Here is a 26,781-nt window from a genome sequence, read left to right on the forward strand (position 1 = left end):
ATAAAATACCCTATCCCACCAGACTTGAAATCCTAGGCTTAGAAAACTTGGAACTCCGTCGCCTTCGACATGACCTAAGCTTAACTCACAGAATCATCTATTGTAATGTCCTTCCTGTTAAAGACTACTTCAGCTTCAATTGCAATAATACTAGAGCAACCAATAGATTTAAACTTAATGTCAACCGCTTTAATTTAGATTGCAGAAAATATGACTTCTGTAACAGAATCATCAGTGCTTGGAATATTTTACCTGACTCTGTGGTCTCTTCCCATAATCCTAAAAGTTTTATCCAAAAACTCTACTATTGACCTCACCCCATTCCTAAGAGGACCATAAGGGGCGTGCATAAGCGCACAAACGTGCCTACCGTTCCTGTCCTATTGTTTTTCTTTTCTTCTTCCTATATATATACTTATACCTCCTTATATTTACTCATATATGTGTTTATATACTATATAATCTTTTGTATGATACCTACATATATTGTTGTGACAAATAAAATAAAAAAATCTGCAGGTGTTAATTCCTGCAAAATAGTGCTAGGTTTCTTCCCCTTTTCTTCTTTAGTTAAAGAAATCTTGTGGTTTCCTTTTGTCATCTTCTGACCAGGAGAAGTTGAAGGAGTGAGATGAGCCCCAGAAATTCTGCCTCCTTTTGAGCAGTGTTCGTTTTTTCATTATCTGACCCAGTTGCCATCATGGCTAGTAATACCGAGCCCCAAATTGGAGTCCACCATGGGGGGAAACCAACTTCAGGCGGCCAATTTCTAGGGTTTTTTCTGTAGGGCAGTCCTTTGAAACCAGATCAACTTTCTAAGCATCAATCAACCAGGAAACAGCAAACAGAAAAGGTGAATAAAAAGTCAGGCCTTCAACAGAACATAAATAGCAACTAAAAAGATATTAAGTTTATACTCTGTAGAAAAAAAAAAGGGTCATTGTGGAATAGACAACATAGAGGACAAATAAAGTATCCTGAGGGAATCCCAAAGCATTTATTGCTTATATATTCCTTGAATAATATATAAATGTACTGTCGGGATGCCAGCCATAGGACTCCCCATCTCACCCCACCCCGCTTCTTCCACGGGTCCCATGAACGCATCCATATTTTCGAGAGAAATCCCAGGTGTCCAGAAGCAGCAATCAAACCAGGTTTCAATCTAAGTAGCTTTGCTCATTTCAGCCCCGCTCAAGCTCCACCGCAGGCATCATTCCCGGCCTCCTCGGTCTTCTCCCCCCTCGCAACCCTCCCACTCCCGACTCAGTTCCAACTGAGCTTCGGGCGCTTTTTAACCGTCAACACGGAACAGGGCATGCGCAGAGCCCAGCAGAGGACCGCAAAGGCCATAAATGCTTTAGGAGACGCTCTAGGCAGGAGCAGTAAAATAGGGCTTTGCCCCTCTAGGACGCAGCCGCGTCTGGGCGGGCGGGGGAACCTGTGGAGGGAGCGACTTGCAGCTGCTCTTCTCCGCCTCGGAAGCCCTGAGGGAGCGGAGCCCCGCCCCCTTCTCCCCCTCAAACCGGGAAAGGGGCGGGGCGACCGGGTGGGGGAGGGTCCGCCGTGACCGAAGGCGGCCTCTGAGGGAATTTCCTCCCGTCGGGGCTGCGCTGAAGCCGGAGACCGAATGGAGGCCCGGGGGTCTCCCTTGAAAGCGGGGAGCGGCCTCCCCGAGGGGCCCCGCAGCTCCGAGGCTGAGCGCTGGCGGTTCCGCAGCTGCCGCTCCCTGGAAGCCGAGGGGCCCCGGGCGCTCTGCAGCCGCCTGCACGGGCTGTGCCGGGGGTGGCTGCGGCCCGAGCGGCGCAGCAAAGCCGAGATGCTGGACCTGGTGGTGCTGGAGCAGCTGCTGGCCCTGCTGCCCCCGGAGCTGTCGGGCTGGCTGAGGGAGTGCGGGGCGGAGAGCTGCGCCCAGGCGGTGGCCCTGGCCGAAGGCTGCCTCCTCGGCCCACCAGCCGCCCCGGAGCCCGGAAAGGGGCGGCAGGTGAGGGACTTTTCTAATTCTTCTTTTTCTTCCTAACAGATAAACACAGAGAAAATAGATCCAGAGAACACGTGTGGGGATGGTGTAAAATAGTATGTGGGAATGACTGGAGGATGGGGACAAGTCATAAAGCTGTAATTTAAAAGACAATCTCAATTCCCACATGGTGATGGAGGTGGAGGGATGGGGAAAAATCATAAAAACCTTTCCTAGTTTTGCTGCAAGTAAAAGGAGAGAATGGGAAAAATACAATAGTCTATTAATGTGACTTTATAATGAAGATAGAACTAATATTCATTGTCATTGTCTACCTTGAAGACCTGATAAATGGTTCCTCCAGTCAGGATTCTCAGACCAGGGACTCATTCCCCAATCCTGAACCCAACAACAATCCAACATATGTGCTAGTTGTTCCTGACTCTAGGGGGCGGTGCTCATCTCTGTTTCAAAGCCGAAGAGCCAGCGCTGTCTGAAGACATCTCCGTGGTTATGTGCCCAGCATGACTAAACGCCAAAGGCGCACAGAACGCTATTGCCATCAAAGGTGGTCCCTATTTTTCTACTTGCATTTTTTATGTGCTTTCGAACTGCTAGGTTGGCAGAAGCTGGGACAAGTAACGGGAGCTCACTCTGTTACAGGGCACTAGGGATTCGAACCGCTCAACTGCCGACCTTTCAGTCAACAAGCTCAGCGTTGTAGGCACTGAGCCACCAGGTCCCTTGAATCCAGCAATAGCTCTTTTCAAATATCCCACCCACTTACAAAAGCATGTGTCTATATCTAAGTTGGAACATCCCTGTTTTCTGGTCCTTTTAGAAATTTTGGTTAGTACAATTAACATTGAACATAAGATGAGTGAACTCTTTTCTCATGAACAGGACCTCTTAACCAAACTGAACGCAACAAATTAAACATACCTTTATATTTTACAAACATATGCATATTTTGTGATCCACATCCCCCATGTTTTGCAATTTATTACCTAAAAATGTTGAATTGTAACCTGTTAGTTTTTAATCAGTCATTTTTTAAAAAAATTTATATCCCGCCCTTCTCCGAAGACTCAGGGCCGCTTACATTGTGTTAAGCAATAGTTTCATCCATTTGTATATTATATACAAAGTCAACTTTTGTTGCCCCCAACAATCTGGGTCCTCATTTTACCTACCTTATAAAGGATGGAAGGCTGAGTCAACCTTGGGCCTGGTGGGACTTGAACTTGCAGTAATTGCAAGCAGCTGTGTTAATAACAGACTGCATTAGTCTGTTGAGCCACCAGAGGCCCAAAATATGTCACAGAATATTATTCCAAAAAACAGTTTAGGAAACAGTCTGCTTATGGGCAGTTTCGGTTACGGAAGTTCCTGTCATGATTTTCATTACTTTTCATTAATTCTAGTTTGATCTATTCCCAATTTGTGGTACGTCATTCTTTCAGTCCACCTTAGAATAATATTGCACTCTGTATTGTCCCTGTGCTTTGATACAGAGAATATATCATTCTTTAAATATACTTCAGAATTATTTTGCAAAAGTGATTTATTGGCCAAATCTGTTGAAAGGTTACATTCCATTGCAACAGAGATTCTCCGTAGTTCAGCTTTTGCTTTCTATATTTTCAAATTTGTTTTAAAACATTTCTCATTAGAAGTTGAACCTGATTGGGAATTGGAGGTAAGAAAGAATGCCCTATCCAAATTGCCTTTTTAATGACAGTAACAAAGTTTTCAGGGGGTGCATTTTACCCCCCAAAGGATCTCAGTGTTCATTCCAAGATCTCCCCCTGAAATGTCAGGTTGGTGGGCTCCTCACTGCAAGAAGCACAGAGAAGCCACTCCAAAACAAAGGGCGGATTGCTCCCGTCCCTGTTGGGAGATAAAGGCCTTGAAATCTAAAGGAGAAAAAAGAGGAGATAGAATAGACATAAATACATTCACAAAGAAGGAAAGGCCATTATTGCCAAGTAAAGGTTAGGAGACAAAGAAGCAGCTCCTGTTCAGAAGGAAAACAGGAAATAAAAAAGAAGCAACTCACAAAAGCGGCAGGCGTTTATCCAGAAATAACAGCAACCCACAGAGTAGGAGTTCTCTCATTTTGACTTTGGTTGGAAAAGTACAATTGGAGGGGGGAAATGTAAGGCAAGCGAACTAAGATGGTTCAAGTCATTTGAAAGTAGATCATAAGCCAGACTTTTCTTTCAGTTGCAGGAGCCATCCATTGGAGAGATCTCAGAAGAGCTCCAGGGAAGAGGAGATCCATCTAATGATTCTGAAGAGATTCTTTTTAGGAGAATCCAACTGGGGACACCTTGCCAGTTAAATGTGGGTTTCTTGTGAGAAGTTTAAACCCCTTTCGTTCATCAGCCACTTTGAAAACCAAATACTCAGTCTGTGGGAATTTGAACCTGGTGCCCCCACAGAATGATTCAGTGAGTCTCAGCAGCATGGAGGAGGTGGATGGGGCTTCTCATCCTTCAAGACCTTGTGGACCTGCAGGGCCTATGTCTGTCCTATAAGAAAATGTCCATTTGATCTCTTGCAAAGCTCTCTCTTCTCTTTTGGAACTAAGAAAGAAAACATTAGAGAGAACTGTCTTATGGGGAAGGTTTTCTTTTTCTTTCTAGGACTCTGATCCCTTTGAGGAGGTGGCTGTGGACTTCACAGAGGAGGAGTGGGAGCTGCTGGATTCGGGCCAGAAGGCCTTGTGCAGGGAAGTCATGCTGGAGGTTTCTATGAATTTGGCCGCTCTGGGTAAGGATCCTTTTTGCTCCGCGTTCCAATCATTGGGAAAAGTGTTTTCATTGAGTGGTAAATGGGGAAGTTACCTGCACTAAATTGCATAAAGCGGTCAGAACTCTACCTGTAAAACCTTTCCTAATTTCACAAAAATCAGAGTCAGAATGTTTAGTATGTAGCTAATATCCACTGGAGGAGCCACTGCCTCAGGCAGCCCCATTCAATTCCCTTTGGTTCCCTTTAACTGCCGGGGCCCCCAGATCATAATAATCCAGCACTTCCTGGGCAATTTTGTCCAAGGTTGTCCACACAGTCACTTTCTTAGAACACAGCAAAGGCCTTGGCAGAAATGCTCACCACAGCTTTCTGAAAGGCCTTAGATGCTCTGTGGAAATGCCTGGCCAGATTGACCTTATCAGCAGCAAAACCTTCATCTGGTTCAGGGCTGAAAAATCCCCTGGATACCATTAGAGTCACCTGGATAACAATTTGCACCCACCATCTCGTAGCTGACACACAGCTGGTGCCAAACCTGATGCTCAGATGGGCATTTTTCACTGGGGAGACACCCCCCCTTTTCCATCATTGTAAACTCTAATGACAATTTCTTTTCATTTTTCTAAGCAGGCGATGGTGATGGTGATGGTGATGGTGATGGTGATGATCTGGGGAATGAAAACGAAAAGCAGCCACCATTATCATCTGCCAAGAGTCATTCCTCCTCTCTTACATTACCTAACATACCGCATTGGAAACCAGAGACATTTTCAGAATATGAGGGCGAGTTCAGTCTAATTTGCACGAACTGTGGAAAGAGCTTCATTAGTTCGAGTAATCTTAATTGCCCTCAGAGCAGCCACATAGGTGAGGGGCTATATACTTGTCCAGAATGTGAAAAAAGCTTTTGCCAGGAAACAGAGATGATTTATCCTACAATGATCCACACAGGGCACAGACCATATAATTGCCTGGAGTGTGGAAGGAGCTTTTTTGAGAACAGTGATTTTACTCGACATCAAAGGAGCCACATAGTGGACAAACTGTATAAATGCCTGGAGTGTGGAAAGAGTTTCACTCAGAAAGGAAAACTTAATTCTCATAAAAAAATCCACACTGGGGAGAGACCGTACAAATGCATGGAGTGTGGAAAGAGCTTTATTGACAACTGGCACCTTACTTTCCACCAAAGGATGCACACGGGGGAAAGACCGTATAAATGCTTGGAGTGTGGGAAAAGCTTTAACTGGAGCAAAGATCTTATTCGTCACGAACGGATCCACACTGGGGAGAGACCTTATAAATGCTTCGAGTGTGGAAAGACTTTTGCCCAGAAAGGATGTCTTACTGGTCATGAAAGGATCCACACAGGGGAGAAACCATATAAGTGCACAGAGTGTGGAAAAAGCTTTACTCAAACAGTACAACTTAATGCTCATAAAAGAATGCACACGGGGGAGAGACCATATAAATGCTTAGTATGTGGGAAAAGCTTCAATTGGAGCAGAGGTCTAATACATCATGAAAGGATCCACACAGGGGAGAGACCATATAAGTGCACGGAGTGTGGAAAAAGCTTTTCTCAAACAGCACATCTTAATACTCATAAAAAGATCCACACTGGGGAGAGACCATATAAATGCTTGGTTTGTGGTAAGAGTTTTGCTCGGAAAGGATGCCTTGCTGGTCACGAAACAATTCACACAGGGGATAAACCATATAAATGCACAGAGTGTGGAAAGAGCTTTGCTCGGACAGGACATCTTTATTCTCACAAAAGGACCCACTCAGTAGAGAAACCATATACATGCTTGGAGTGTGGAAAAAGCTTTAACTGGAACAGAGATCTTACTCGCCATAAAAGAGTCCATACAGGGGAGAGGCCATATAAATGCATAGAGTGTGGGAGAAGCTTTGCTCAAATAGGGGCACTTAATTCCCATAAAAGAATCCACATGGAGGAGGGACCATATAAATGCATGTAGTGTGGAGAAAGCTTTAACAATTACAAGACATTTACTCATGAAAGAATCCACATAGAAATTCCATATTAATGGAGTGTGGAAATAATTTTACTGGGAAAGAACATCTTGCTCGTCATGAAAGGATCCACGCTGGGAGGAAACCTTCCAAATGGACAAAGTGGAAAAACCTCCAGTAGAAACTCTTTATCTGGCTCACCATTAAAGGATCCACGCAGGAGAAAAATCCTGTCAATGTAGGGAGTGTAGAAAAAGCTTTTTTTGGGAAGGATATCATAATTCTCAGGAAAGAATGCCCACAGAAGAAATGATATAAATCAATGGAGCAACCTTTCTGGTCCCAAATACTGGAATTTATTCAGAGCAGCCAGGTGTTCCCTTTCCAAGTTTGACCTGCATTTTTCTGGAAAGACTGATGCAAAATGGGAATTAAGCCCTTTAGTTTCCTCCTCATTGCCCATCACCATCTTACTATCTTCCAACCAGAGGACTGATGGCTTCTTTGACTTCCCTCTTAATTTATTGGGGGGAGGGAAAAAACTGTAAAACAGAAATGGAATCTTCATCATTATTCTAGTCATTGTCTATCCGCTGCAGGATGATCTGTTCTGCATGTTTCCAAACCAATATGGTCATGAGATTTGCTTTGCTATTTGGGCCCGCAATAGTTGTTGATGTTGTCACTGTGTCTTGTTGTGCCTCTCTATTGTGGACACTTTTTATCACGTGGAATCCATTCTATGACTGCCTTTATCCACCGGTTCTTGCATTTCCATTTCTATTCTTTTACTCTTTAGAAGGCATCGTATATTTATTCTCTAGTCAATGTCTTTCTATGTTGTCTTGTGATGCTGAGCATGTATCTGAAATTGCGTACATTTACCAAATTTAGAAAGGATTTCAATCTGCAGATGTTAATTCCCACAAAATAGTGTTCGTATTTCTTCCCTTTCTTCTTTAGCTAAAGAAATATTGTCATTCCCTTTTGTTATTTTTTGACCAAGAGAAGTTGAAGGAGTGAGGTCAGCCCAGGAAAGATCACCTCCTTTTGAGCAGTTGCCAACGCAATTATTCTTCACCAACACATTTTGGAGAAGAAACTTTATATCCTTGGAACCTTATTAATAAACTCGTATAGCATGTAATTTTCCCCGCTGTCTCCTTCTGTGTATTCCTTTTTTCACTATCTGACCCATTTGTCATGGTTAGCAATACAGAGCACGATAATTTGAGTCCATCAAGGGCATGGGAGTCAAACTCGATCCCATCATGGATGGAAATTTTTTGCCTTTGCAGAGCTGGGGTGGATGTGGGCTGCGTGTGATGTATCCAGTCTGAGGGGTGCCAGTTTGACAGGCCTGACCTAGGGGGGAAAACCAACTTCAGGAGGTCAATTTCTGGATTCTTTTAAGGTAGTGCAGCCCCTTGAAACCAGATCAACTTTTTAAGAATCTATTCAGCCAGGAATCCTCAAGCAAAAAAGATAAGATAAAAAGTGTAGACTTCAACAGAACAGAAGCGGCAACTAAAAAGATACAGAGCAGATTGTACTCTAGAGCAGGGGGTCTCCAACCCTGGCAACTTTAAGATTTGTGGACTTCAACTCCCAGTCAGCTTTGCTGGCTGAGGAACTGAGAGTTGAAGTCCACAAGTCTTAAAAATTGCCAAGGTTGGAGACCCCTGCTTTAGAAAAAAAGAGGGTCATTGAGGATCGCCACAGGAATACAGGAATACAGATAACAGGAGAAATAAAGTAGCCTGAAGGAATCTCCAAAGCATGTATTGCTTATATATTTAATTATATACAAATAAATTTACTTCCTAGATGCCTGCCAGAGGATTCCCCATTTCTCACATTTGCAGCTCCCTTCCTCGAGTCTCTTTCCCCCTCCCCCTAATTTCTTCCACGTGTCCCAGCAATGCACCCACATTTCCGAAAGGATTGCGGGAGAAAGAGAAGTCCCAGGTGTCCAGAAGCGGCAATCAAGACAGGTTTCATTCAATCTCCATCACTCCCTGCTTTCTAGCATCCCCTCCCGCTCCCGACTAAATACTTCCGCAGCAACTGAACGCGGGCGTCCTTCAAGCGTCAACCTGGAACAGGGCATGCGCAGAGGACCCTTTCCAGGCCGAGCCGACGGTAGTTGCAGTAGGAGACGCTCTAGACAGGAGCCGTCTAATAGGGCTTTGCCCCTCTAGGATGCAGCCGTCTCTGACCCAGTGTCTGGGCTGGCAGGAGGACCCTGTGGAGGGAGCTGCTCTTTTCCGCCTCGGAAACCCTGAGGGAGCGGAGGCCCCCCCCCGCAACCGGGAAAGGGGCGGGGCGACTGGGTGGGGGCGGGTCCGTCGTGACCGAAGGCGGCGGCCTCGGAGGGAGTTTTCCTCCCGTTGGGGCTGCGCTGAAGCCGGAGACCGAATGGAGGCCCGGGGGTCTCCTTTGAAGGCGGGGAGCGGCCTCCCCGAGGGGCCCCGCAGCTCCGAGGCTGAGCGCTGGAGGTTCCGCAGCTGCCGCTCCCTGGAAGCCGAGGGGCCCCGGGCGCTTTGCAGCCGCCTGCACGGGCTGTGCCGGGGGTGGCTGCGGCCCGAGCGGCGCAGCAAAGCCGAGATGCTGGACCTGGTGGTGCTGGAGCAGCTGCTGGCCCTGCTGCCCCCGGAGCTGTCGGGCTGGCTGAGGGAGTGCGGGGCGGAGAGCTGCGCCCAGGCGGTGGCCCTGGCCGAAGGCTGCCTCCTCGGCCCACCAGCCGCCCCGGAGCCCGCAAAGGGGCGGCAGGTGAGGGAATGTCATCCTCTTCGATGCCTCTGGTGTCTCTTCCTTACAGATAATCACAGATAATCACATCCAGACTACACGTGTTGGGATATAAATAATAAATATGTGGGAGTAACTTTGGAGAATGGGGACAAGTCATAATTTAAATCAGGGGTCTCCAACCTTGGCAACTTTCAGACTTGTGGACTTTGCTGGCTGAGGAATTCTGGGAGTTGAAGTCCACAAGTCTGAAGGTTGCCAAGGTCGGAGACCCCTGATTTAAAAGATGTTTCCTTTCTCAAGTTCTCTGACTTGGATTGGGGGAGTACAAGTGGAGAGGACAAATGTAAGGCAAGTGAACTGTCATGATTACAGTCCTTTGAAAGTGGATCATAAATCAGCTGTTCTTTCAGATGCAGGAGCCATTCATGGGAGAGATCTCAGCAGAGCTCCAGGGAACAGGAGATCCATCCAGTCCTTCTAAAGAGCTTTTCAGAAGGATCCAACTGGGGCCACCTTGCCAGGTAAGTCTGGATTTTTTACGAGAAGTTTAAATTCCTTCCATTCATGAGCTCCTCTTACAACCAAATGCTGAGTCTGTGTGCATTTGAACATGGTGTCTCCCCAGAATGGCCCACTGAGTCACATTCGTTCATCTTTTAAGATTGTTCTAAGAATGCAAACAAAGGACTATTTATAAGATAGTAAAATAAGATAAGGTAAGGTAAGGTAGGGTAGGGTAATAATATATTATAAAAAAAGATGTTGGGACTCAGGATAAGAGTGCAGAAAAGAGCAAATGATGATTAGGGGGCTGCAGCTGAAAAGATATAAGCAACATTGCAGGAATTGGGTATGTCTAGCTTAATGGAAAGAAGGACTAGGGGAGACATGATAGCAATGTTCCAATACCTCAGGGGCTGCCACAAAGAAGAGGGGGTCAAGCTATTCTCCAAAGCACCTGAGGGCAGGACAAGAAACAATGGATGGAAACTAATCAAGGAGAGAAGCAACCCTAAAATGAAGGAGAAATTTCCAAGCATTGAGAACAATTAACCAGTGGAACAACTTGCCCGCAGAAGTTGTGAATGCTCTATCCCTGGAGGCTTTTGAGAAGAGAATCGACAGCCACTTGTCTGGAATTGTATAGTATGTTCTGCTTGAGCAGCGGGCTGGACTAAAAGACCTCCTTCCAACTCTGTTATTCTATATTAGGAAATGTAATTTATGTGTTAGAAGAGTTTCATAATGTTTTTCAAAACAAGTTAAAAAATAAAAACCATGAAGGGAAACAAGAAAAATTGGATTAAAACTGCTTCAGAAATATGTCAGCACACATCCACTTAGAAATGTGTTACAGCCCCTAACCTATTTTCTAAGCAATTTGCTCAACCAGACAGGTGAGGCGAAGGATACTCTCCCCAAGTTCTTGCTGAATTATTCTGGACCAGGGAGAGGCTCCCCATTCAGAGCAATGTTGTCATTCTATTACTTAGATGCACTTAAGCCAAGATTGTTACAGCCAAAGCAACAGCCTGAACTTGGGAATTTCACAGCCACAAGAATTACGGGGAGAAGTAGACTTAAGCCTGCTTTGCCATAAAATGTCCATTTGGTCTCTTGCAAAGCTCTTTTTTCTGGTTTGTGCCTGAAACATATAAGTGTTTCCTGGGATTATCTAATAATGAAGATGTTGTTTCTCTTTCTAGAGTTCTGCTCCCTTTGAGGAGGTGGCTGTGGACTTCACAGAGGAAGAGTGGGCACTGCTGGATTCTGGCCAGAAGGATTTATGCCGGGAAGTCATGCTGGAGATTTCTAAGAATATGGCCACTCTGGGTAAGGACCCTCTTTGCTCTGGGTCCATTCATTGGGAAAGGTGTTTTCAGTGGGAGTGAAACAGTGAAGGTACCTGCACTCATTTGCTTAAGGTGGTAAGGACTACCAGGCCATCAACTGAATAGTAGCACATCTTTAGAACCTTTTCTAATCTCAAGAAAACAATCAAAGTGACACATGTTTTGTAGTTAGCAAATATCCATGGAAGAGTTACTGTAGGAAAGAACTCCATGGATTTCTCCTTGATTCATTTCAACTGTCAGAACCCTGCTGGATCACAGTTCAGGGGCAGAGACAATTTAGGGGCAATTTTGTCCAAGGTTCTCATCACAGCCAAGGCCTCGGCAGAAACATTGACGGTAGCTTTGGGGAAAACTTTAGATCCTCCATGGAAATGTTTGGGCAGAATAACAAATCAATCAGACTCCTAACTAAAAATTTCTTGGATTCCATTAAAATTCCTAGACAACATCTTGCAGCTAAGGTCTCCTAGCCAAACACATGGCATGTATATGAGAAAAGGAATTGCCTCTCCTTGACAGTTGTAATGTAGCAGAGGACCAAGCTGAGCCCGAGGGAGGGATCAAATGTGTCATCAGTCATGAGTCCCTTTAAGCCCACCTAGAATTCCTTCGGCTGTTATCTACCGCCAGTTGCTTGAACCATTAGTAGTTCAGATTCTTGTAGATAGCTTAAGTTTGCAATAAATTTTTATACCCATTTGAACTGCCTGGATCTCCAGATTTCTCTGCTGCTTGACATCTAAATTCTAATAGGAATTTCTATTTTCTTTTCTTCAGCAGGTGATGGGCTGGAGAATGAGACTGACAAGCAGCCGAGGTTAATGCAAATGCAAACAGCAAAGCATGAAATGGAAGAAATGGTGTTTGGCCATCAAAGAGACCCACAAATGCAAGTGAGAAGCCCCTCAGAAGATGGAGAGGAGATCTCCTCCATTTCTCTCCCTATTGAAATCCATGACTTCCTTACCCAGCAAGGTCAGAAAGGGAAGAGAAAAGAAAAATATGGCAAAAGAGAGCAAAGTGAATTTGACTTAGGGGAATGCGGCAGAAGCCAGAGCACAGGAAAAGAGTATGGCACCAAACAGTGTGGAAAATATGTCAATCAGTTCTTCTCTCTTGCTTTACATACAAAACTCTACGGGAAACACAAAGCACATACTTTTCTAAAATTTGGGAGGGATTTCGTTTTGGGCAGAAAGATAAAACTCTGCATGAGGTGTGGAAAGAGCTTCAGTAGCAAAAGTAATCTCAATCGCCATCAGAGGGTCCACACCGGTGATAAACCACATAAATGCATGGAGTGCGGAAAGCAGTTCAGTCAGAAAGGACACCTTACTCATCACAGACGGATCCACACAGGGGAGAAACCATATACATGCACAGAATGCGGAAAGAGCTTTGCGCAAAAAGGACAACTTAGTTCTCATAGAAGGATCCACACAGGCGAGAGACTATATAAATGCATAGAGTGTGGAAAGAGGTTTATTGAGAACAGAGATCTTATTTGCCGTGAAAGGATCAATATAGAGCGGAGTCAATATAGGTGCATGGAGTGTGAAAAAAGCTTTACTGACAATTTTACCCATCATGAAAGGATCCACCCTGTAGAGACGCCCTACAAGTGCACGTCGTGTGGAAAAGGATTTACTCAGAAAGGACATCTTACACGTCATGAACGAATCCATTCAGGGGAGAGACCATATAAATGCAGAGAATGTGGAAAGAGCTTTGCTGAGGAAGGGCGACTGAATTCTCATAAAAGGATCCACACAGGAGAAAGACCATACAAATGCACAGAGTGTGAAAAGAGCTTCACTCAGAAGGAACATCTTACTTGTCATGAAAGGGTCCACACAGGGGAGAAACCTTATAAGTGCACAGAGTGTGGAAAGGGCTTCAGTAGAAACTCTTATCTCAACCGTCATCAGAGGATCCACACAGGTGAAAAACCATATGGTTGCAGGGAGTGTGGAAAAAGATTCATTGAGAATAGAGAGCTAACTTCCCATCAAAGGATCCACACAGGAAACCGACCATATAAATGCCTAGAGTGTGGAAAGAGCTTTTTTGGCAACAAAGATCTTATTCGTCACCAAATGATTCACATTGGGGATAAGCCATTCAAATGCCTTGAGTGCGGAAAGAGCTTTACTGAGAAAGGAAAACTTATTTCTCATAAAAGTGTCCATTCAGGAGAGAGACCATATAAATGTCTGGAGTGTGGAAAGAGCTTTATTCAGAAAGGAAAACTGAATTCTCATAAAAGGATCCACACAGGGGAGGGACCATATAAATGCATGGCGTATGAAGACAGCTTTATGGACAACAAAGACCTTAATCGCCACCAAAGGATCCACACAGGAGAGAGTCCTTATAAATACAGTGAGGATGACAAAACCTTTTTAACGACTACGGGACCTTTATTTGTCATGAAGACATCCATACAGGAGGAAATGATAAATGCATGGAATGTGGAATAAGCTTCATTGAGAATACAGGTAGCCCTCGACTTACACCCACAATTAAGCCCAAAATCTCTGCTGTTAAGGGAGACATTTAATTGAGTTTTGCCCCATTTTATGACCTTTCTTGCCACAGTTGTAAAGTGAATCACTGCAGTTGGTAAAGTTATTACACGGTTGTTAAGTGAATCTGGCTTCCCCATTGACTTTGTTTGTGAGGCCTCAAAAGGGAATCATGTGATCCCGGGACACAACAAGCGTCATAAATATGAACCAGTTGCCAACTGTCTGAATTTTGATCACATGATCTTAGGGATGCTGCAAAGGTTGTACCTGTGAAAAACAGTCATAAGTCACATTTTTCAGTGCTGTTTTAACTTTGAACAGTCGCTAAATGAACTGTTGTAAGGCGAGGACTATCTGTAGTGTGCTTCTCATTAAAAGAGGCACATAGGAAAAACCATATATAGAAAGTCCTTGACTTTCAAGAGTTCGTTTAGTGATTGTTCAAAGTTAACAATGGCACTAAAAGTGACTTCTGACTATTGGAGCATCCCCATGGTCACGTGATCAAAATTCAGATACTAGGCAATTGACTCATATTTATGATGCTTGCAGGGTCACGTGATCCCCTTTTGTGACCACACCAAAAATGTCAATGGGGAAGCCAGATTTACTTTACATTTTGACTAATTTAAGGCTACTTTTGCTGACTGCCAGCTAACCGCAATTTGGCAGATCGAATCTCACCAAGCTCAAGGTTGATTCAGCCTTCCATCCTACCCAGGTGGGTAAAACGAGGACCCAGATTGTTGGGGGCAATATACTGACTCTGTAAACCACTTAGAGAGGGCTGCAAAAGCACTGTGAAGCGGTATATAAGTCTAAGTACTATTGTTATTGCTATTAACACAGTGGTTCACTTAACTATGGAAACAAAGGTCATAAAATGGGACAAACTCAATAAATGTTTATTTAGCAACAGAAATTTTGGGCTCAATTGTGGTCATAAGTTGACTATAACTCCATGAAATTGTTGTTTAATTCAAAACAATCAACTTTTTCATCATCAAAGGACGCAGACACAGGAGGAAACATTTTATCGCATGAAACCAGCAGAGATATTTGGTTTGTATAAATTATATAAATAAATTTGTTCCATTATTTCGCAAAAGGATTCGGGTGCTTCCTCTATCCGTGGCAGTTGATCAGAAAAATAGTCAGGAATTCAGATTGGAAGAGAGAAGAAATATTAACTCTCTCTAGGAATAAGGGTAGTTCACATCCATCACTTGTATCTTTATTTGTATTCTAGCAAGGCTTCCTCCATGCAATCACTGAATGCTCCCTAAAAAGCCTCTAACCTGCCAGTCCCGTAAAGTTCAAATTGTGCTCAAACTGGGGGTTCAGCAAGACAATCCCCTTTTCTGAACTGCAGTGCTGAACAAGCCTTGTCAGAACACAAGATGAAAACATTTGTGCTTGGGTGCCCATACTCCTAAACTCAGAGAACTCCACATACAGGAGACTCTCTTTTACTATTTTCATTTTTTTTGGCCCCATCTTTTTCTGTTTCTCTTGCTTTCTTTTCCATGCAGATATCTTCCCAGATTATGCAATCCAATTTTGAGAGGTTGTACAACTTCCTGAACCAAATTACTCGCTCTTGTTCTCTCCCACTGATGTTCTGACTTCCACTCTTTCTTTCTTTCTTTCTTTCTTTCTTTCTTTCTTTCTTTCTTTCTTTCTTTCTCTTTCTTTCTCTTTCTTTCTTTCTTTCTTTCTGTCTGTCTGTCTGTCTATCTATCTATCTATCTATCTATCTATCTGTCAATCATATATAAGATAACAGATAAAAATATAAACATAATTTGGATACATGAAAAGAGTAAGTGTAAAAAGGAATATTAGGACAGAGATGGTAGGCACGCAGGTGCACTTATGCACGCCCCTTAAAGACCACTTAGGAATGGGTGAGGTCAACAGTAGACCATTTAAGCTTAAAGTTTTGGGGGTTTGGGGAAGAAATTTCAGTCAGGTAGTGCATTCCAGGCATTGACCACTCTTACTGAAGTCATGTTTTTGGAGGGGTTTACCTTGAGTTTGTATCTATTACTTGCTCGTGTATTGTTGTGGTTGAAGCTGAAGTAGTCCCCTTTTTTGTTGTTAGTTGCGAAGTTGTGTCTGATCCATCACAACCCCATGGATCACATTCCCCCAGGCCTTCCTGTCCTCTACCATCCTCTGGAGTCCATTTAAGTTCACGCCTACTGCTTCAGTGTCTCCATCCAGCCACCACTATCTCTGCCTTCTCCTTTTGCCCTCAATCTTTCCCAGCATTAGGCACTTCTCTAGTGAGTCCTTCCTAAATATCTTTGATGAAGGTGAAGGTTTGTTCTCTGAGCTTGTGGGTTGGTTTCCAAAGAATTCCTTACCAGGCTGGGTAATATCTTCAGCAGTTTACCCTAAACTCCACTTGAAGATAGTTACCTACCTAGCCTGGTAACACACACACACACACAGACACACAGACACAGTTTAACAGTATATATCAGTGGCCAGTTTCAAAAAGTTTTACTACCAGTTCTATGGGTGTGGCTTGGTGGGCATGGCAGGGGAAGGATGCTGTAAAATCTCCATTCCCTCCACAATCCTGGGGAAGGTTACTGCAAAATCCCCATTTCCTCCCAATCAGCTGGGACTTGGGAGGCAGAGAATAGATGGGGTAGGGCCAGTCAGAATTTTTACTATGGGTTCTCCGAAATACTCAAAAATTTCTGCTACCGGTTCTCCAGAACTGGTCAGAACCTGCTGAAACACACCTCTGGTATAGATATACTTTATATAATTTATACTGTATACTTTATATATAGTTGTTTTCTGAGGTTTTATATATAATATATATATACTATTAAACTGTCTCTGTGTATATGTGTGTGTGATATATATATTTTACTATTTTTTTATTATTTTTTACGAATATATATTATATATATTTTACTAACTGTATGGAATGCATCCACTTTTCAAAGGGAATTCCGAGACAAAAAGAAATCCCAGACCCAGACAAAGCTACAATTAAACCAATTTTTAGCCAAAGCCGCCTTCATTCCAGCCCCCGCTCAGCGTCTGTCGTGCCCCTCATCCCCGCCCTTCTCGCACCTTCACACACTCCCGCGTTCTCCCCTTCCCCCGCCTGTTCCCGAATACCGAGTTCCAACGGCTTTCAACGGTCTGCAACGAACGGAGCACGCGCAGAAAGTCCCTGTCAGTGCTCGCTGCTCTGGAGACGCGGGGGGGGGGTTTGCACAGGCGGGACTTTCTCTCCCAGGGCAGGAAAGGAGGGTCGCGTGCAACGGTTGTTGTTGTTTTTTTGCCTCTCTAGAAGGCAGCGCTGTCTGACCCAGCTTCTGATTGGCCGGGGAAAGTTTTGGCGGGAACGATTTGCAGCTGCTCTGCTGAGGTGAAGAAACTCTGAGGGAGCGGAGTCCGCCTTCTCTCCTTCTGGAACCCGGGGAAAGGGTGGGGAGTGGGGGTGATGGGACTGCCGTGACTGAAGGCGGCCTTGAAGCGAGTTTCCCCCGTTTGGGCTACGCTGAAGCCGGAGACCGAATGGAGGCCCGGGAGTCTCCGGGAGTGGGAGAAGCGGCAGCCTCCGCTGCTCTTCAGGTCGGGTGCGGCGGCGGGGGAAGCGGCAGCGCAAGCGGCCTCCCCGAGAGCTTTGCAGCCGCCTGCACGGGCTGTGCCGGGGGTGGCTGCGGCCCGAGCGGAGCAGCAAAGCCGAGATGCTAGACCTGATGGTGCTGGAGCCGCTGCTGGCCTTGCTGCTCACGGAGTTGGCGGGCTGGCTGAGGGAGTGCGGGGCGGAGAGCTGCGCCCAGGCGGTGGTCCTGGCCGAAGACTGCCTCCTCGGCCCCGCAGCCGCCCCGGCGCCCGGAAAGGGGCGGCAGGTGAGAAGAGTACACCGTGGGACACTGATCTATTTCGCAGCCTTTGTAAGAAATCGCAGACATGAAGTAGTCAGGGCACGCTTTTCTTGAAGTCCTAATAGTTTGGAACACATTTCCTTTTGAGGCAAATGCATCTGTTTCACGTTGGTGAAAATCCCATGGTAGGAATTAGATGAGATACTGAAATATTCCTTTATTATATTTATATATTTTGTTTTGTTTTGGAGAAAGCAGCAAGCAAGGAAGGACAAGAATATTAGCTACCATTTGGTACAAAAAAGTGATAACCAATGACAAAAAAGTTATTAAAAGATGAAAGTTATGTTTAGATCGTCCAAATCTAGCTTCCCTGGTATTTGAAAACATGTTAAGGGGCAAAAAGATGGAGAAACTATATAAATGCTTTGTATGGAAAAGGCTTTAATGTGTATAGGTCCTTTACTTGTCATAAAGGGATCCACAAAGGAGAAAATGATAATTCATAGAATGTCAAAACAAGCATTGAGTGGCGCGCACTTCTTATAAAAAGCTGCTTATAGGAAAATCTAAGTTCATGGAATAAGCTTAATTTAGAATTAATTTAGATCTTACTCATCAGAATGGATACAGACATGGGAGGAAGTTTATCATTTCATGGAATAAGCTTAATTTAGAATTAATTTAGATCTTACTCATCAGAATGGATACAGACATGGGAGGAAGTTTATCATTTCATGGAATATGTAAGATCTGTGGTTTGAGCTGGGATCTTATTTACCATCCAAACATCTACACAGGAGAAAAGTTTTAAGTGTTCAAATGTGGAAAGAACTGAAGGTGCATCTGTGACCTTACTTGTAGGATGACCCATCCAGATGAGTTACCATAAAAATGTATGAGAGAATGGGCTAATGACTAAAGTGCATCATTATCCCATTCATCTTACACTTTTGGCACATATTATATTCCTAGATACGGGAAACGTTTCTCTTTGAAAGGTAGTTACCTCAGTAGGGCTTGAACACTAGGTCTGCAATCAAAGGAAATTAGGGCTGGATATGATAATCTGTCAATCGTGGAAGATGGGAAAAAGAGTAATTGAGAAGCTAAAAATTGCAGTTTCATGTGTTAGTTTGCCCATTGGATCAGCAGGTTCTGCTTACAGTCTCATGTCTTGGACAACTCCCAGGTGAAATACTGTAATGTGCTCTACATGGCACTGCCCTTGAAGAATGTAATACAAAAGACAGGGATGTGGCAGTTATGTTAACTCACATATGTTATAGCTCTACTCTGCAAGCTACATTGGTTGCCAGTTTGCTTCCTGGTCCAGTTCAAAGTGGTACTTTTGACTTGTAAAGCCCTTAATGGTATGTAACTAAGTAACTTGAGGGACCTCTTCTTAAACACAGATTTCAGAGGATAATTAGAACTGCAGAAAAAATAATTGCCACCAACCTGCCTTCCATTGAGGACCTGTATACTGCACAAATCAAGAAGAGGGCCGTGAAAATATTTACAGACCCCTTGCATCCTGGACATAAACTGTTTCAACTCCTACCCTCAAAACGACGCTATAGAGCACTGCACACCAGAACAACTAGACGCAAGAACAGTTTTTTCCCGAAGGCCATCACTCTGCTAAACAAATAATTCAATCAACACTGTCAAACTATTTACTGAATCTGCACTACTATTAATCTTCTTATCGTTCCCATCACCAATCTCTTTCCACTTATGACTGTATGACTGTAACTTTGTTGCTGGCAATCCTTATGATTTATATTGATATATTGACCATCAATTGTGTTGTAAATGTTGTACCTTGATGAAGCTATCTTTTCTTTTATGTACACTGAGAGCATACGCACCAAGGCAAATTCCTTGTGTGTCCAATCACACTTGGCCAATAAAAAATTATATTCTATTCTATTCTAAAAAATTGCACCTGTCCATCATATCAGTTCTGTCAAAACTTTCCCTTTGTTACCTTCCCATGGGGCAGAAGTGGGAGGAAGGAGTAAGGGAATATCAGATTAACCTCATAATAAGTAAGTAAAGGTAAAAGTTCCCCTCGCACATACGTGCTAGTCGTTGCCGACTCTAGGGGGCGGTGCTCATCTCCGTTTCAAAGCTGAAGAGCCAGCACTGTCCAAAGACGTCTCCGTGGTCATGTGGCCAGCATGACTCAACACCAAAGGCACACGGAACGCTGTTACCTATTTTTTATTACCTGTTACCTACCAGGGAACGCTGGTCCCTATTTTTTCTACTTGCATTTTTATGTGCTTTCGAAACTGCTAGGTTGGCAGAAGCTGGGACAAGTAACAGGAGCTCACCCCGTTACACGGCAGCACTAGGGATTCGAACCGCCGAGCTGCCGATCTTTAGATTGACAAGCTCAACGTCCTAGCCCGAGCCACTGCATCCCTTAACCCCATAATAGCAACCTCTATTTGTGCAGTTACCATGGCAATTGTTCCTTACCATTCCTGTTTCTGGAGGCAGCTGGACTTCTTGTTTTTTCTTTTGAGACATTTCATTTCTCATTAGTGGTGAAATGTAAAATTTGTTACTACCGGTTCTGTGGGCGTGGCTTGGGGGGTAATGTGACTGGGTGGGCGTGGCCATTTTTTTGCCGTTACAAAAAAAAAAAGCCTCTGATGATCAGGCAACTGAGCTGGGATCGCCAGAGCCTTTTAAAAGCATTTTTTCGGGTGAAGGAAAAAGATCTTTTTTGGTGACAGAGACCTTAGTCGTCGCCAAAGAATCCACAGAGGGGATAAACCTTATAAATGCCAGGAGTGTGGAAAAAGCTATTTTGGCAATATTGATTTTATTCGTCACCAAAGGATCCATACAGGAGAGAGATCTTATTCCTGCATAGAGTATGGGAAGAGCTTTACTCAGAAAGGACATCTTTTTTATCATGAAAGGATCCACACAGGAGAGGGAACATACAGATGTGTGGAGAGAGTTTTATTGACAACAAAGATCTTACCACCAAAGGATCCACACTGGGGAGTGACCATATAAATGCATGGAGTGTGAAAAGACCTTTACTCAGAAAGGACATCTTACTTGCCATGAAAGGATCCACACAGGGGAGAGACCTTATAAATGTTTGGAATGTGAAAAGGGCCTTACTAAGAAAGGACGACTCATAAAATGATCCACACAGATGAAAGATGATATAAAGGCATGTAGTGTAGAAAAAGCTTTATTGACAAAGAGACCATACTGTCACCAAAGGATCCACATGAGATAAACTATATAAATGCTTTGTATGGAAAAGGCTTTAATGTGTATAGGTCCTTTACTTGTCATAAAGGGATCCACAAAGGAGAAAATGATAATTCATAGAATGTCAAAACAAGCATTGAGTGGCGCGCACTTCTTATAAAAAGCTGCTTATAGGAAAATCTAAGTTCATGGAATAAGCTTAATTTAGAATTAATTTAGATCTTACTCATCAGAATGGATCCAGACATGGGAGGAAGTTTATCATTTCATGGAATATGTAAGATCTGTGGTTTGAGCTGGGATCTTATTTACCATCCAAACATCTACACAGGAGAAAAGTTATTTCACTTGTGTGTGAAAAGCTGAATAGCAATAGCACATAGAATTATATACCACTTTATAGTGCTTTACAGTCCTCTCTACATTGCCATCAACAATCCAGGACCTCATTTTTTTGATCTCGTAAGGATGGAAGGCTCAGTCGACCTTCAAGATCGAACTCCTAGCAGTGGGAATGCAGAGTTAGCCTGCAATACTGCATTCTAACCATTGTGCCACCACAGTTCTTAGATGATGAAGTAGTGGCCTTATTTATCATATGATAACAGACACAGGAGTTTCCGAGGAAATTATGAGTAAGTCAGTACACCACTGTTTTGCTCATCGTTTGTTTTCTACACCTGTTTGCAGACATGGGGAACATAGCATCTGTTTGGAAGGTTCACAACACAGACCTTACTTGCCACCATATAAATGTGTGCAGTATGTAAAAGCTTCAGAGTATATAGTTGGCTTACTTGTCATAAAAGGATGTACAGTGGAGAAACCATATAAAACTGAATGATGAAAGACTCAAGCAGCCAAGAAAAAACAAGCAGAAAAGATTTTTTAAAAAAGCCAAGAGGGTCAACATGGGAGAAACATTAAAAATGCACTGTGGAAAGGACTTCAGTGCAAACTACTATGACTCACTATCAGAGAATCCATACAGGGAAAAAATGATATAAATGCCTGGATTGTGGGAAGAACTTTACTCAGAAAGGACAACTTAATTCTCACAAAAGAATCCACGCTGGGCAGCAACCATATAAATGTATGGCGTGGAAATTACTTAAGATATCTTATGAGTCAGGAAAGGATTCACACAATGGAGGAACCATATAAATGTAGTGTGGAAACAGCTTTGCTAAGAAAGGACTTGGATCCACACGGGCGTGACCATATAGATATGGAGTGTGGAAAATGCTTTAATTACAGCACCTTTACTTTTTACCAGGGGATCCATAGAGGAGAAACCATATAAATCCATGCAATAAGTTTAATTCAAAACAAGTTACGCTTCCAGAAGTTGTGGGTGCTCCAACCCTGGAGGGTTTTAAGAAAAGATTGGCCAACCATTTGTCTGAAATAATGTAGGGTTTCCTGTCTGAGCAGAAAGACCTCCATGATTCCTTCCAACTCTGTTATTCTGTTAAGTTACTTAAGGATTCAAACATGGGGAAAAGTTTATTGTGTGGAACAGGCAAAGATCTTTGGCCTGGAATCTTATTTACCACCCAAGCGTTAATTACACTGAGACATGGATAATAACAACCTGGAATCTTTAGAAAGTAAATATTTGGGTCTTCTTAAGATTAGAAAGGAAGTCTGAAGTTGGGAGAAAAAAGACATACACTTAACTTTGATGTAAAAAGATCAGATCAATTCTTCCTGCCTCATAAAACAAGAACCAAAATGAGGGATCCACTAGAATGAAATGGAAATTCTGGATAGACAGACCCACTACTTAGTTGTCACAACACAAGGTTAGACTAAAATGGGTTTGGCTGATAGCAGCTGCCAGAATTGAAGACATCCAGTATTCTTTTCCAGGAACAGAATGACGCTGAAAGATGCAGCAGACCATATTTTGGCAATTTCTTTTACTCCAGTGAAGGTTTGTTTTTTGTAGCCTTGCTTGCAACTACTGTATATTCTTGTTGATTACAGTGTATAATTAGAAGTAACTATTACTTTGCTGAACATATTGTTTCAACTACCCATTGTTTCATTGTCTTCCAATCCACGAATCCCTTGCTCATGGTTTGCTGCCTCAAAACTGAGTGTGACTGGGAAGCTGAAAAAACTCCTCTGAAAGGAGTAATAGCTAACCTACTTTCATGTTATTGCTGAGAAAAACTGGTTTGAACTAGTCTAGTGTATATAGATGACTGATTGAGTGCCCTCAAGTCAGTGTCAACTCTTAGCATCCAGATACCTACCTGGATCTTCAGGGCTTCCCTTCACTTCAGTAACTCAATCCATTCCCCTTGCACTGGTCATCCACTTCTCTTTCCGCCTTTTCCCCCAGCCCTTCTCTAGAGCTGGCTCTTTGCATAATATGTTTAGTATGCCTTCCAGTAGTACAAATTTGAATGATGCAACCATTCTGTAGGATTCTCTGACCTACCTATGCGACTTGTCCCCACATGCAGATTTGCTAGAACTAAAAGGGATTACACAGAGACTTTATTTTGTTAAATAAAAGGGAAGTAAAGTTTCTGCAACTAATATTAAAAAGTGTGACAAAAGAGCAGGTTGTAAAAAAGATCTCACATATTAAATTTAAACAAAGGAAAAACTGGGGCATTGGTGTATTTGCTAAACAAAACAGTTGCTTGAAACGGGATTGTGCATCTTTCACTACGGAGTTTCCAGGGCCCAAGTTGCTACTTAACTCCACATGAATTGTGCCAAGATGAGAAAGACAGCCTCCTTTTCCAAATGGCTGCAATTCAGCAACCCTTGACTGGCCAAGAGCTGCTAAACAGGCCAGCTTCTGGGTCACACACTTTCCCTAAGAGAGTGCTGTTGTCTATTTCCCCAGTCAATCATGCATTTGGCATCTACAAAAGCAGTGGATCCTGTGGCTGACCATCTCCGTTGCAACTCTGGAAGTCACTCTGCCTGGGTCCTTTCCACCAGTCTGTAGTAGGGGCCTTGTCGGCCCATCAGCTCCGTGTGAGTCCCCTCCTCCACAACCTCTCCTCCTTCCAGCACCACAATCTTGTCTGCGTTCTCCACCGTCTGCATCCGGTGAGCAATCACCAGCACCGTCCGGGTCCCACTGTTCTGCACAGACCGCTGGATCTGGAAAAGGAAGCAATGATCCAGAGGAAATCCTGAGCTCCTTAGAAACGCTAGATAGAAGCCCCCTCACATTTCCACTGAAAAGTGCTTCTCCAGCACTGCAATACAATTTGGCCCCAAACATTTCGTAGTCTGGAAAACAATGAAAACCACCCAAATGAAGGCAAATATGTGTGACCCAGGAGAATGTTGCAAGACCCACTCTGGGTCGGTTACTGGAACCAGAGATTTAGTAAATTTGGAAGAAATTATGATAATTCCAGTCAAATAAATCCAGTTTTCCTATGCTGTCACCTCACAAAAATTCAGATTAAGCCTTTAAGCGCCCTGAACTACTCCAGCCAAGGTTCACTCCCAACCTCCTCGTGGATCCCCCACACTCACTGCAGCGTCACTCTCGGGGTCCAAGGCACTCGTGGCTTCATCCAACACTAAGACCTTTGGGTCACGGATCAGGGCCCGGGCGATGGCCAGCCGTTGCTTCTGCCCGATGGAGAGCTGGCCCCCTTTCTCCCCCACCTCTGCAATAAGGCAAGCAAGAAAGACAGAAGAGATCAAAAGCGAAGTCAAGGCCGATCAAATCTTGTTCTCCTAAAGGGATGGCAAAGCCATCAACCAGTGGTGAAATGCTACCAGTTCGCACTGGTTCAGGTGAACCGGTAGAGGCAGCAGCACATGGTTCAGCAAACTGGTAGCGAGGCTCCACCCACCTGCCCGGACATCGCTACTTCCTGGTAACCTGTTTTTGACCCTCTGTGCATGTGCAGAGGTTCCAAAATAGCACATGACGGTGCGCACACTACCGAATCGGTAGGGAAGTTAAGTAGATTTCACCCCTGCCATCAACTGAAGAACAAGGCAAAACTTGAAGCCCAACACTCTCTGAAGTGGGAGGGACACACCCGAGTCTTTTGTTTTCAGTGCAAAAGGCCTAGAGGAGGGGAAAAGACCCCTGCACTTTTTAACAACAGTAGAAGAGATTTTAGGATTAGTGATTTTTGAAACAGCACAACAGTGCATTCAGCTCTTTGAATTCTCTTTTCTGCATTAGTGGTTTAATGATATTGCTACAATTAGAATCATCAGTGTAATCTGGAGCTTTACAGATAGTCCTAAAGTTACAAGAGCAACTGTGTCAGGAATTTTCATTGCTAAGCAATGTGATTGTAAGGTTGATGTTTCATGACCGCACTGCTTAGTGAAGACAATCCACGCATTCCCAACTACCACTGTTAACTTAATCCCACTGGTCATTAGGCAAGGATCGCCTTGCCATTACCTGACAGTTTCTCACAAAGTCAGGAGGCTGGCTACAGGTATTTGCAAGTCCCAGGAGGCTCGCGAGCAAGCTGGCAGGCAATAAGTGCCTGATGTCAGGGGTTGAGGGAGGATTGCAGCAGTGCAGGTGAAGCTTTTTGGATGCGGGTTGGTGCAGGAAGAAACACAGGCAATCTCAGAGCCATACTACACTTTTTGTGCCCCAGAATGTCTGCTGCCTGGGAAGGTAGAGTGGATGTATGGTCGAAGCAGCACATGCATCATTTTATGGGTACTGGAGTCATTCCTGCCAAGTGGGGGAGACTTACCCCAGCAACTTGTGACCTTCCTTGCAGCTTCCCCATTGACTTTGCTTGTGGGAAGCTGGCAAGGATGATTGCAAATGGTGATGCAGTGCTTGTGGGGCACTGCAACTGTTGTAAGTGCAGTGGTGGCCAAACCAGATTGAGATCACGTGACTGTAGGGGAGGGGGCAAAGTCAAAACTTCAAGGACTGGTTGCAACCTCCATTTGTTCGGTGCCACTGTAATTTGGAACGATAAGTGAAGGAATGGTCCTAACACAAGGACTACTGTATATATTGCAACAAAGCAAGCAGGATTTTTCAGAAGAGTAAAAAATTAAGACCAGTGGGTTTACCGGGAGGAAAGTGGGGTTTTTATGGGATGAATCAAGAAGGGATGGATTTTGCCCACCTGCATCAAAGCCTCCTTCCAGTTCACGGATGAATCCCAAGGCATCAGCTTCTTCCGCTGCTCTGCTCACATCTTCCTCTCTGCAGCCTTGTAGGCCATAAGTGATATTCTCCCTGATGGACCCAGAGAATAGGACGGGTTCCTGGCCCACCAGTGCCACCTGCAATTGGACAGGGAGGCCTATCAGGATAGCGCTGGGCTGAGGGAAAAACACCACTTTCCAAGGTGGGGCTGGGTGACACTCAAGGTGCAGCTTTTTCAGACATAAGATTCACTACGTCTCCCAAATGCAGACCCTGACCTATCTGCTCTTCTTTGGAGGCAAAGCAACAACATCCAAACAACCTCACTTGGTTTTGCAAACTAATTAGGAACAAACTTGGTTGTCACCTGGATGAATTCCAGGTCCATGGCTAGACCAGGAAGGTCACCAAAAACATACCGCATCAGGGTGTGTGTGTGTGTAACCTTTACACTATTGCCAGAGACACTGTATGGCCACATTCATAGATCACAGGAGATTCTAATCTTTTATCTCAGGATATAAACCACGTATGCAGAATATCCTGAATGTTGCACCATTTTTACCTATCGAGGAACATAAGAAATCAAAAGCCTTTCATTCCAACCATCTTTTACTATCTTCTGCACTGAGCAGATTTGTGCAACTTTGGAGATTCCGAGCCCCGATTTGGTGGCTTCCAAAGTTGCCTTAGTGGCACTGCATGTGGCGATATG

The 26,781-nt window shown here is 44.0% G+C and overlaps 3 protein-coding genes across 6 annotated transcripts in view; 2 read left to right on the forward strand and 1 right to left on the reverse strand.

Moving 5' to 3' along the window:
• The first annotated feature begins 1,358 nt into the window (after positions 1-1,358).
• Positions 1,359-7,848, forward strand: LOC131191779 (zinc finger protein 883-like). Of its 3 annotated transcripts, none has more exons than XM_058170242.1 (4): positions 1,359-1,984; positions 4,193-4,306; positions 4,609-4,735; positions 5,345-7,848. In XM_058170242.1, exons 1-4 carry the CDS (start codon positions 1,631-1,633, stop codon positions 6,700-6,702), a joined length of 1,953 nt encoding a protein of 650 aa, XP_058026225.1. In that variant the 5' UTR covers positions 1,359-1,630; the 3' UTR covers positions 6,703-7,848. The 3 variants fall into 3 exon arrangements, with proteins under 3 accessions (XP_058026225.1, XP_058026223.1, XP_058026224.1); XM_058170240.1 differs by having other exon boundaries at positions 1,361-1,984; positions 4,187-4,306; XM_058170241.1 differs by having other exon boundaries at positions 1,363-1,984; positions 4,187-4,306; positions 5,348-7,848.
• Positions 7,849-8,845: 997 nt separating this feature from the next.
• Positions 8,846-15,475, forward strand: LOC131191774 (zinc finger protein 436-like). Of its 2 annotated transcripts, none has more exons than XM_058170232.1 (4): positions 8,846-9,469; positions 9,862-9,972; positions 11,158-11,284; positions 12,088-15,475. In XM_058170232.1, exons 1-4 carry the CDS (start codon positions 8,900-8,902, stop codon positions 13,785-13,787), a joined length of 2,508 nt encoding a protein of 835 aa, XP_058026215.1. In that variant the 5' UTR covers positions 8,846-8,899; the 3' UTR covers positions 13,788-15,475. The 2 variants fall into 2 exon arrangements, with proteins under 2 accessions (XP_058026215.1, XP_058026214.1); XM_058170231.1 differs by having other exon boundaries at positions 12,085-15,473.
• A 5,425-nt stretch (positions 15,476-20,900) lies between these two features.
• TAP2 (transporter 2, ATP binding cassette subfamily B member) overlaps positions 20,901-26,781 on the reverse strand; it is a 33,312-nt gene continuing 27,431 nt past the window's right edge. Inside the window, exons 10-12 of the mRNA XM_058170237.1 lie at positions 26,044-26,203; positions 24,455-24,591; positions 20,901-24,070 (exon numbers count right to left, since the gene is read on the reverse strand). Coding sequence (XP_058026220.1) covers positions 23,879-24,070; positions 24,455-24,591; positions 26,044-26,203 — 489 coding nt within the window. The 3' untranslated portion in view covers positions 20,901-23,878. The remainder of the gene's footprint in view (positions 24,071-24,454; positions 24,592-26,043; positions 26,204-26,781) is intronic.

This window comes from Ahaetulla prasina, chromosome 2 (genome assembly GCF_028640845.1).
Source record: "Ahaetulla prasina isolate Xishuangbanna chromosome 2, ASM2864084v1, whole genome shotgun sequence".
In the NCBI taxonomy this organism is placed as follows: domain Eukaryota; kingdom Metazoa; phylum Chordata; class Lepidosauria; order Squamata; family Colubridae; genus Ahaetulla; species Ahaetulla prasina.

Bases quoted from the DNA above. Each gene is read 5' to 3' on its own strand.
- LOC131191774 (XM_058170231.1), top strand. From the start codon at position 8,900: ATGCAGCCGTCTCTGACCCAGTGTCTGGGCTGGCAGGAGGACCCTGTG. The intron at 9,470-9,861 runs GTGAGGGAATGT...CTGTTCTTTCAG, and splicing joins AGCCCGCAAAGGGGCGGCAG to ATGCAGGAGCCATTCATGGG. The intron at 11,285-12,084 runs GTAAGGACCCTC...TCTTTTCTTCAG, and splicing joins TAAGAATATGGCCACTCTGG to CAGGTGATGGGCTGGAGAAT.
- LOC131191779 (XM_058170240.1), top strand. From the start codon at position 1,631: ATGGAGGCCCGGGGGTCTCCCTTGAAAGCGGGGAGCGGCCTCCCCGAG. The intron at 1,985-4,186 runs GTGAGGGACTTT...CTTTTCTTTCAG, and splicing joins AGCCCGGAAAGGGGCGGCAG to TTGCAGGAGCCATCCATTGG. The intron at 4,307-4,608 runs GTGGGTTTCTTG...TTTTCTTTCTAG, and splicing joins GGACACCTTGCCAGTTAAAT to GACTCTGATCCCTTTGAGGA.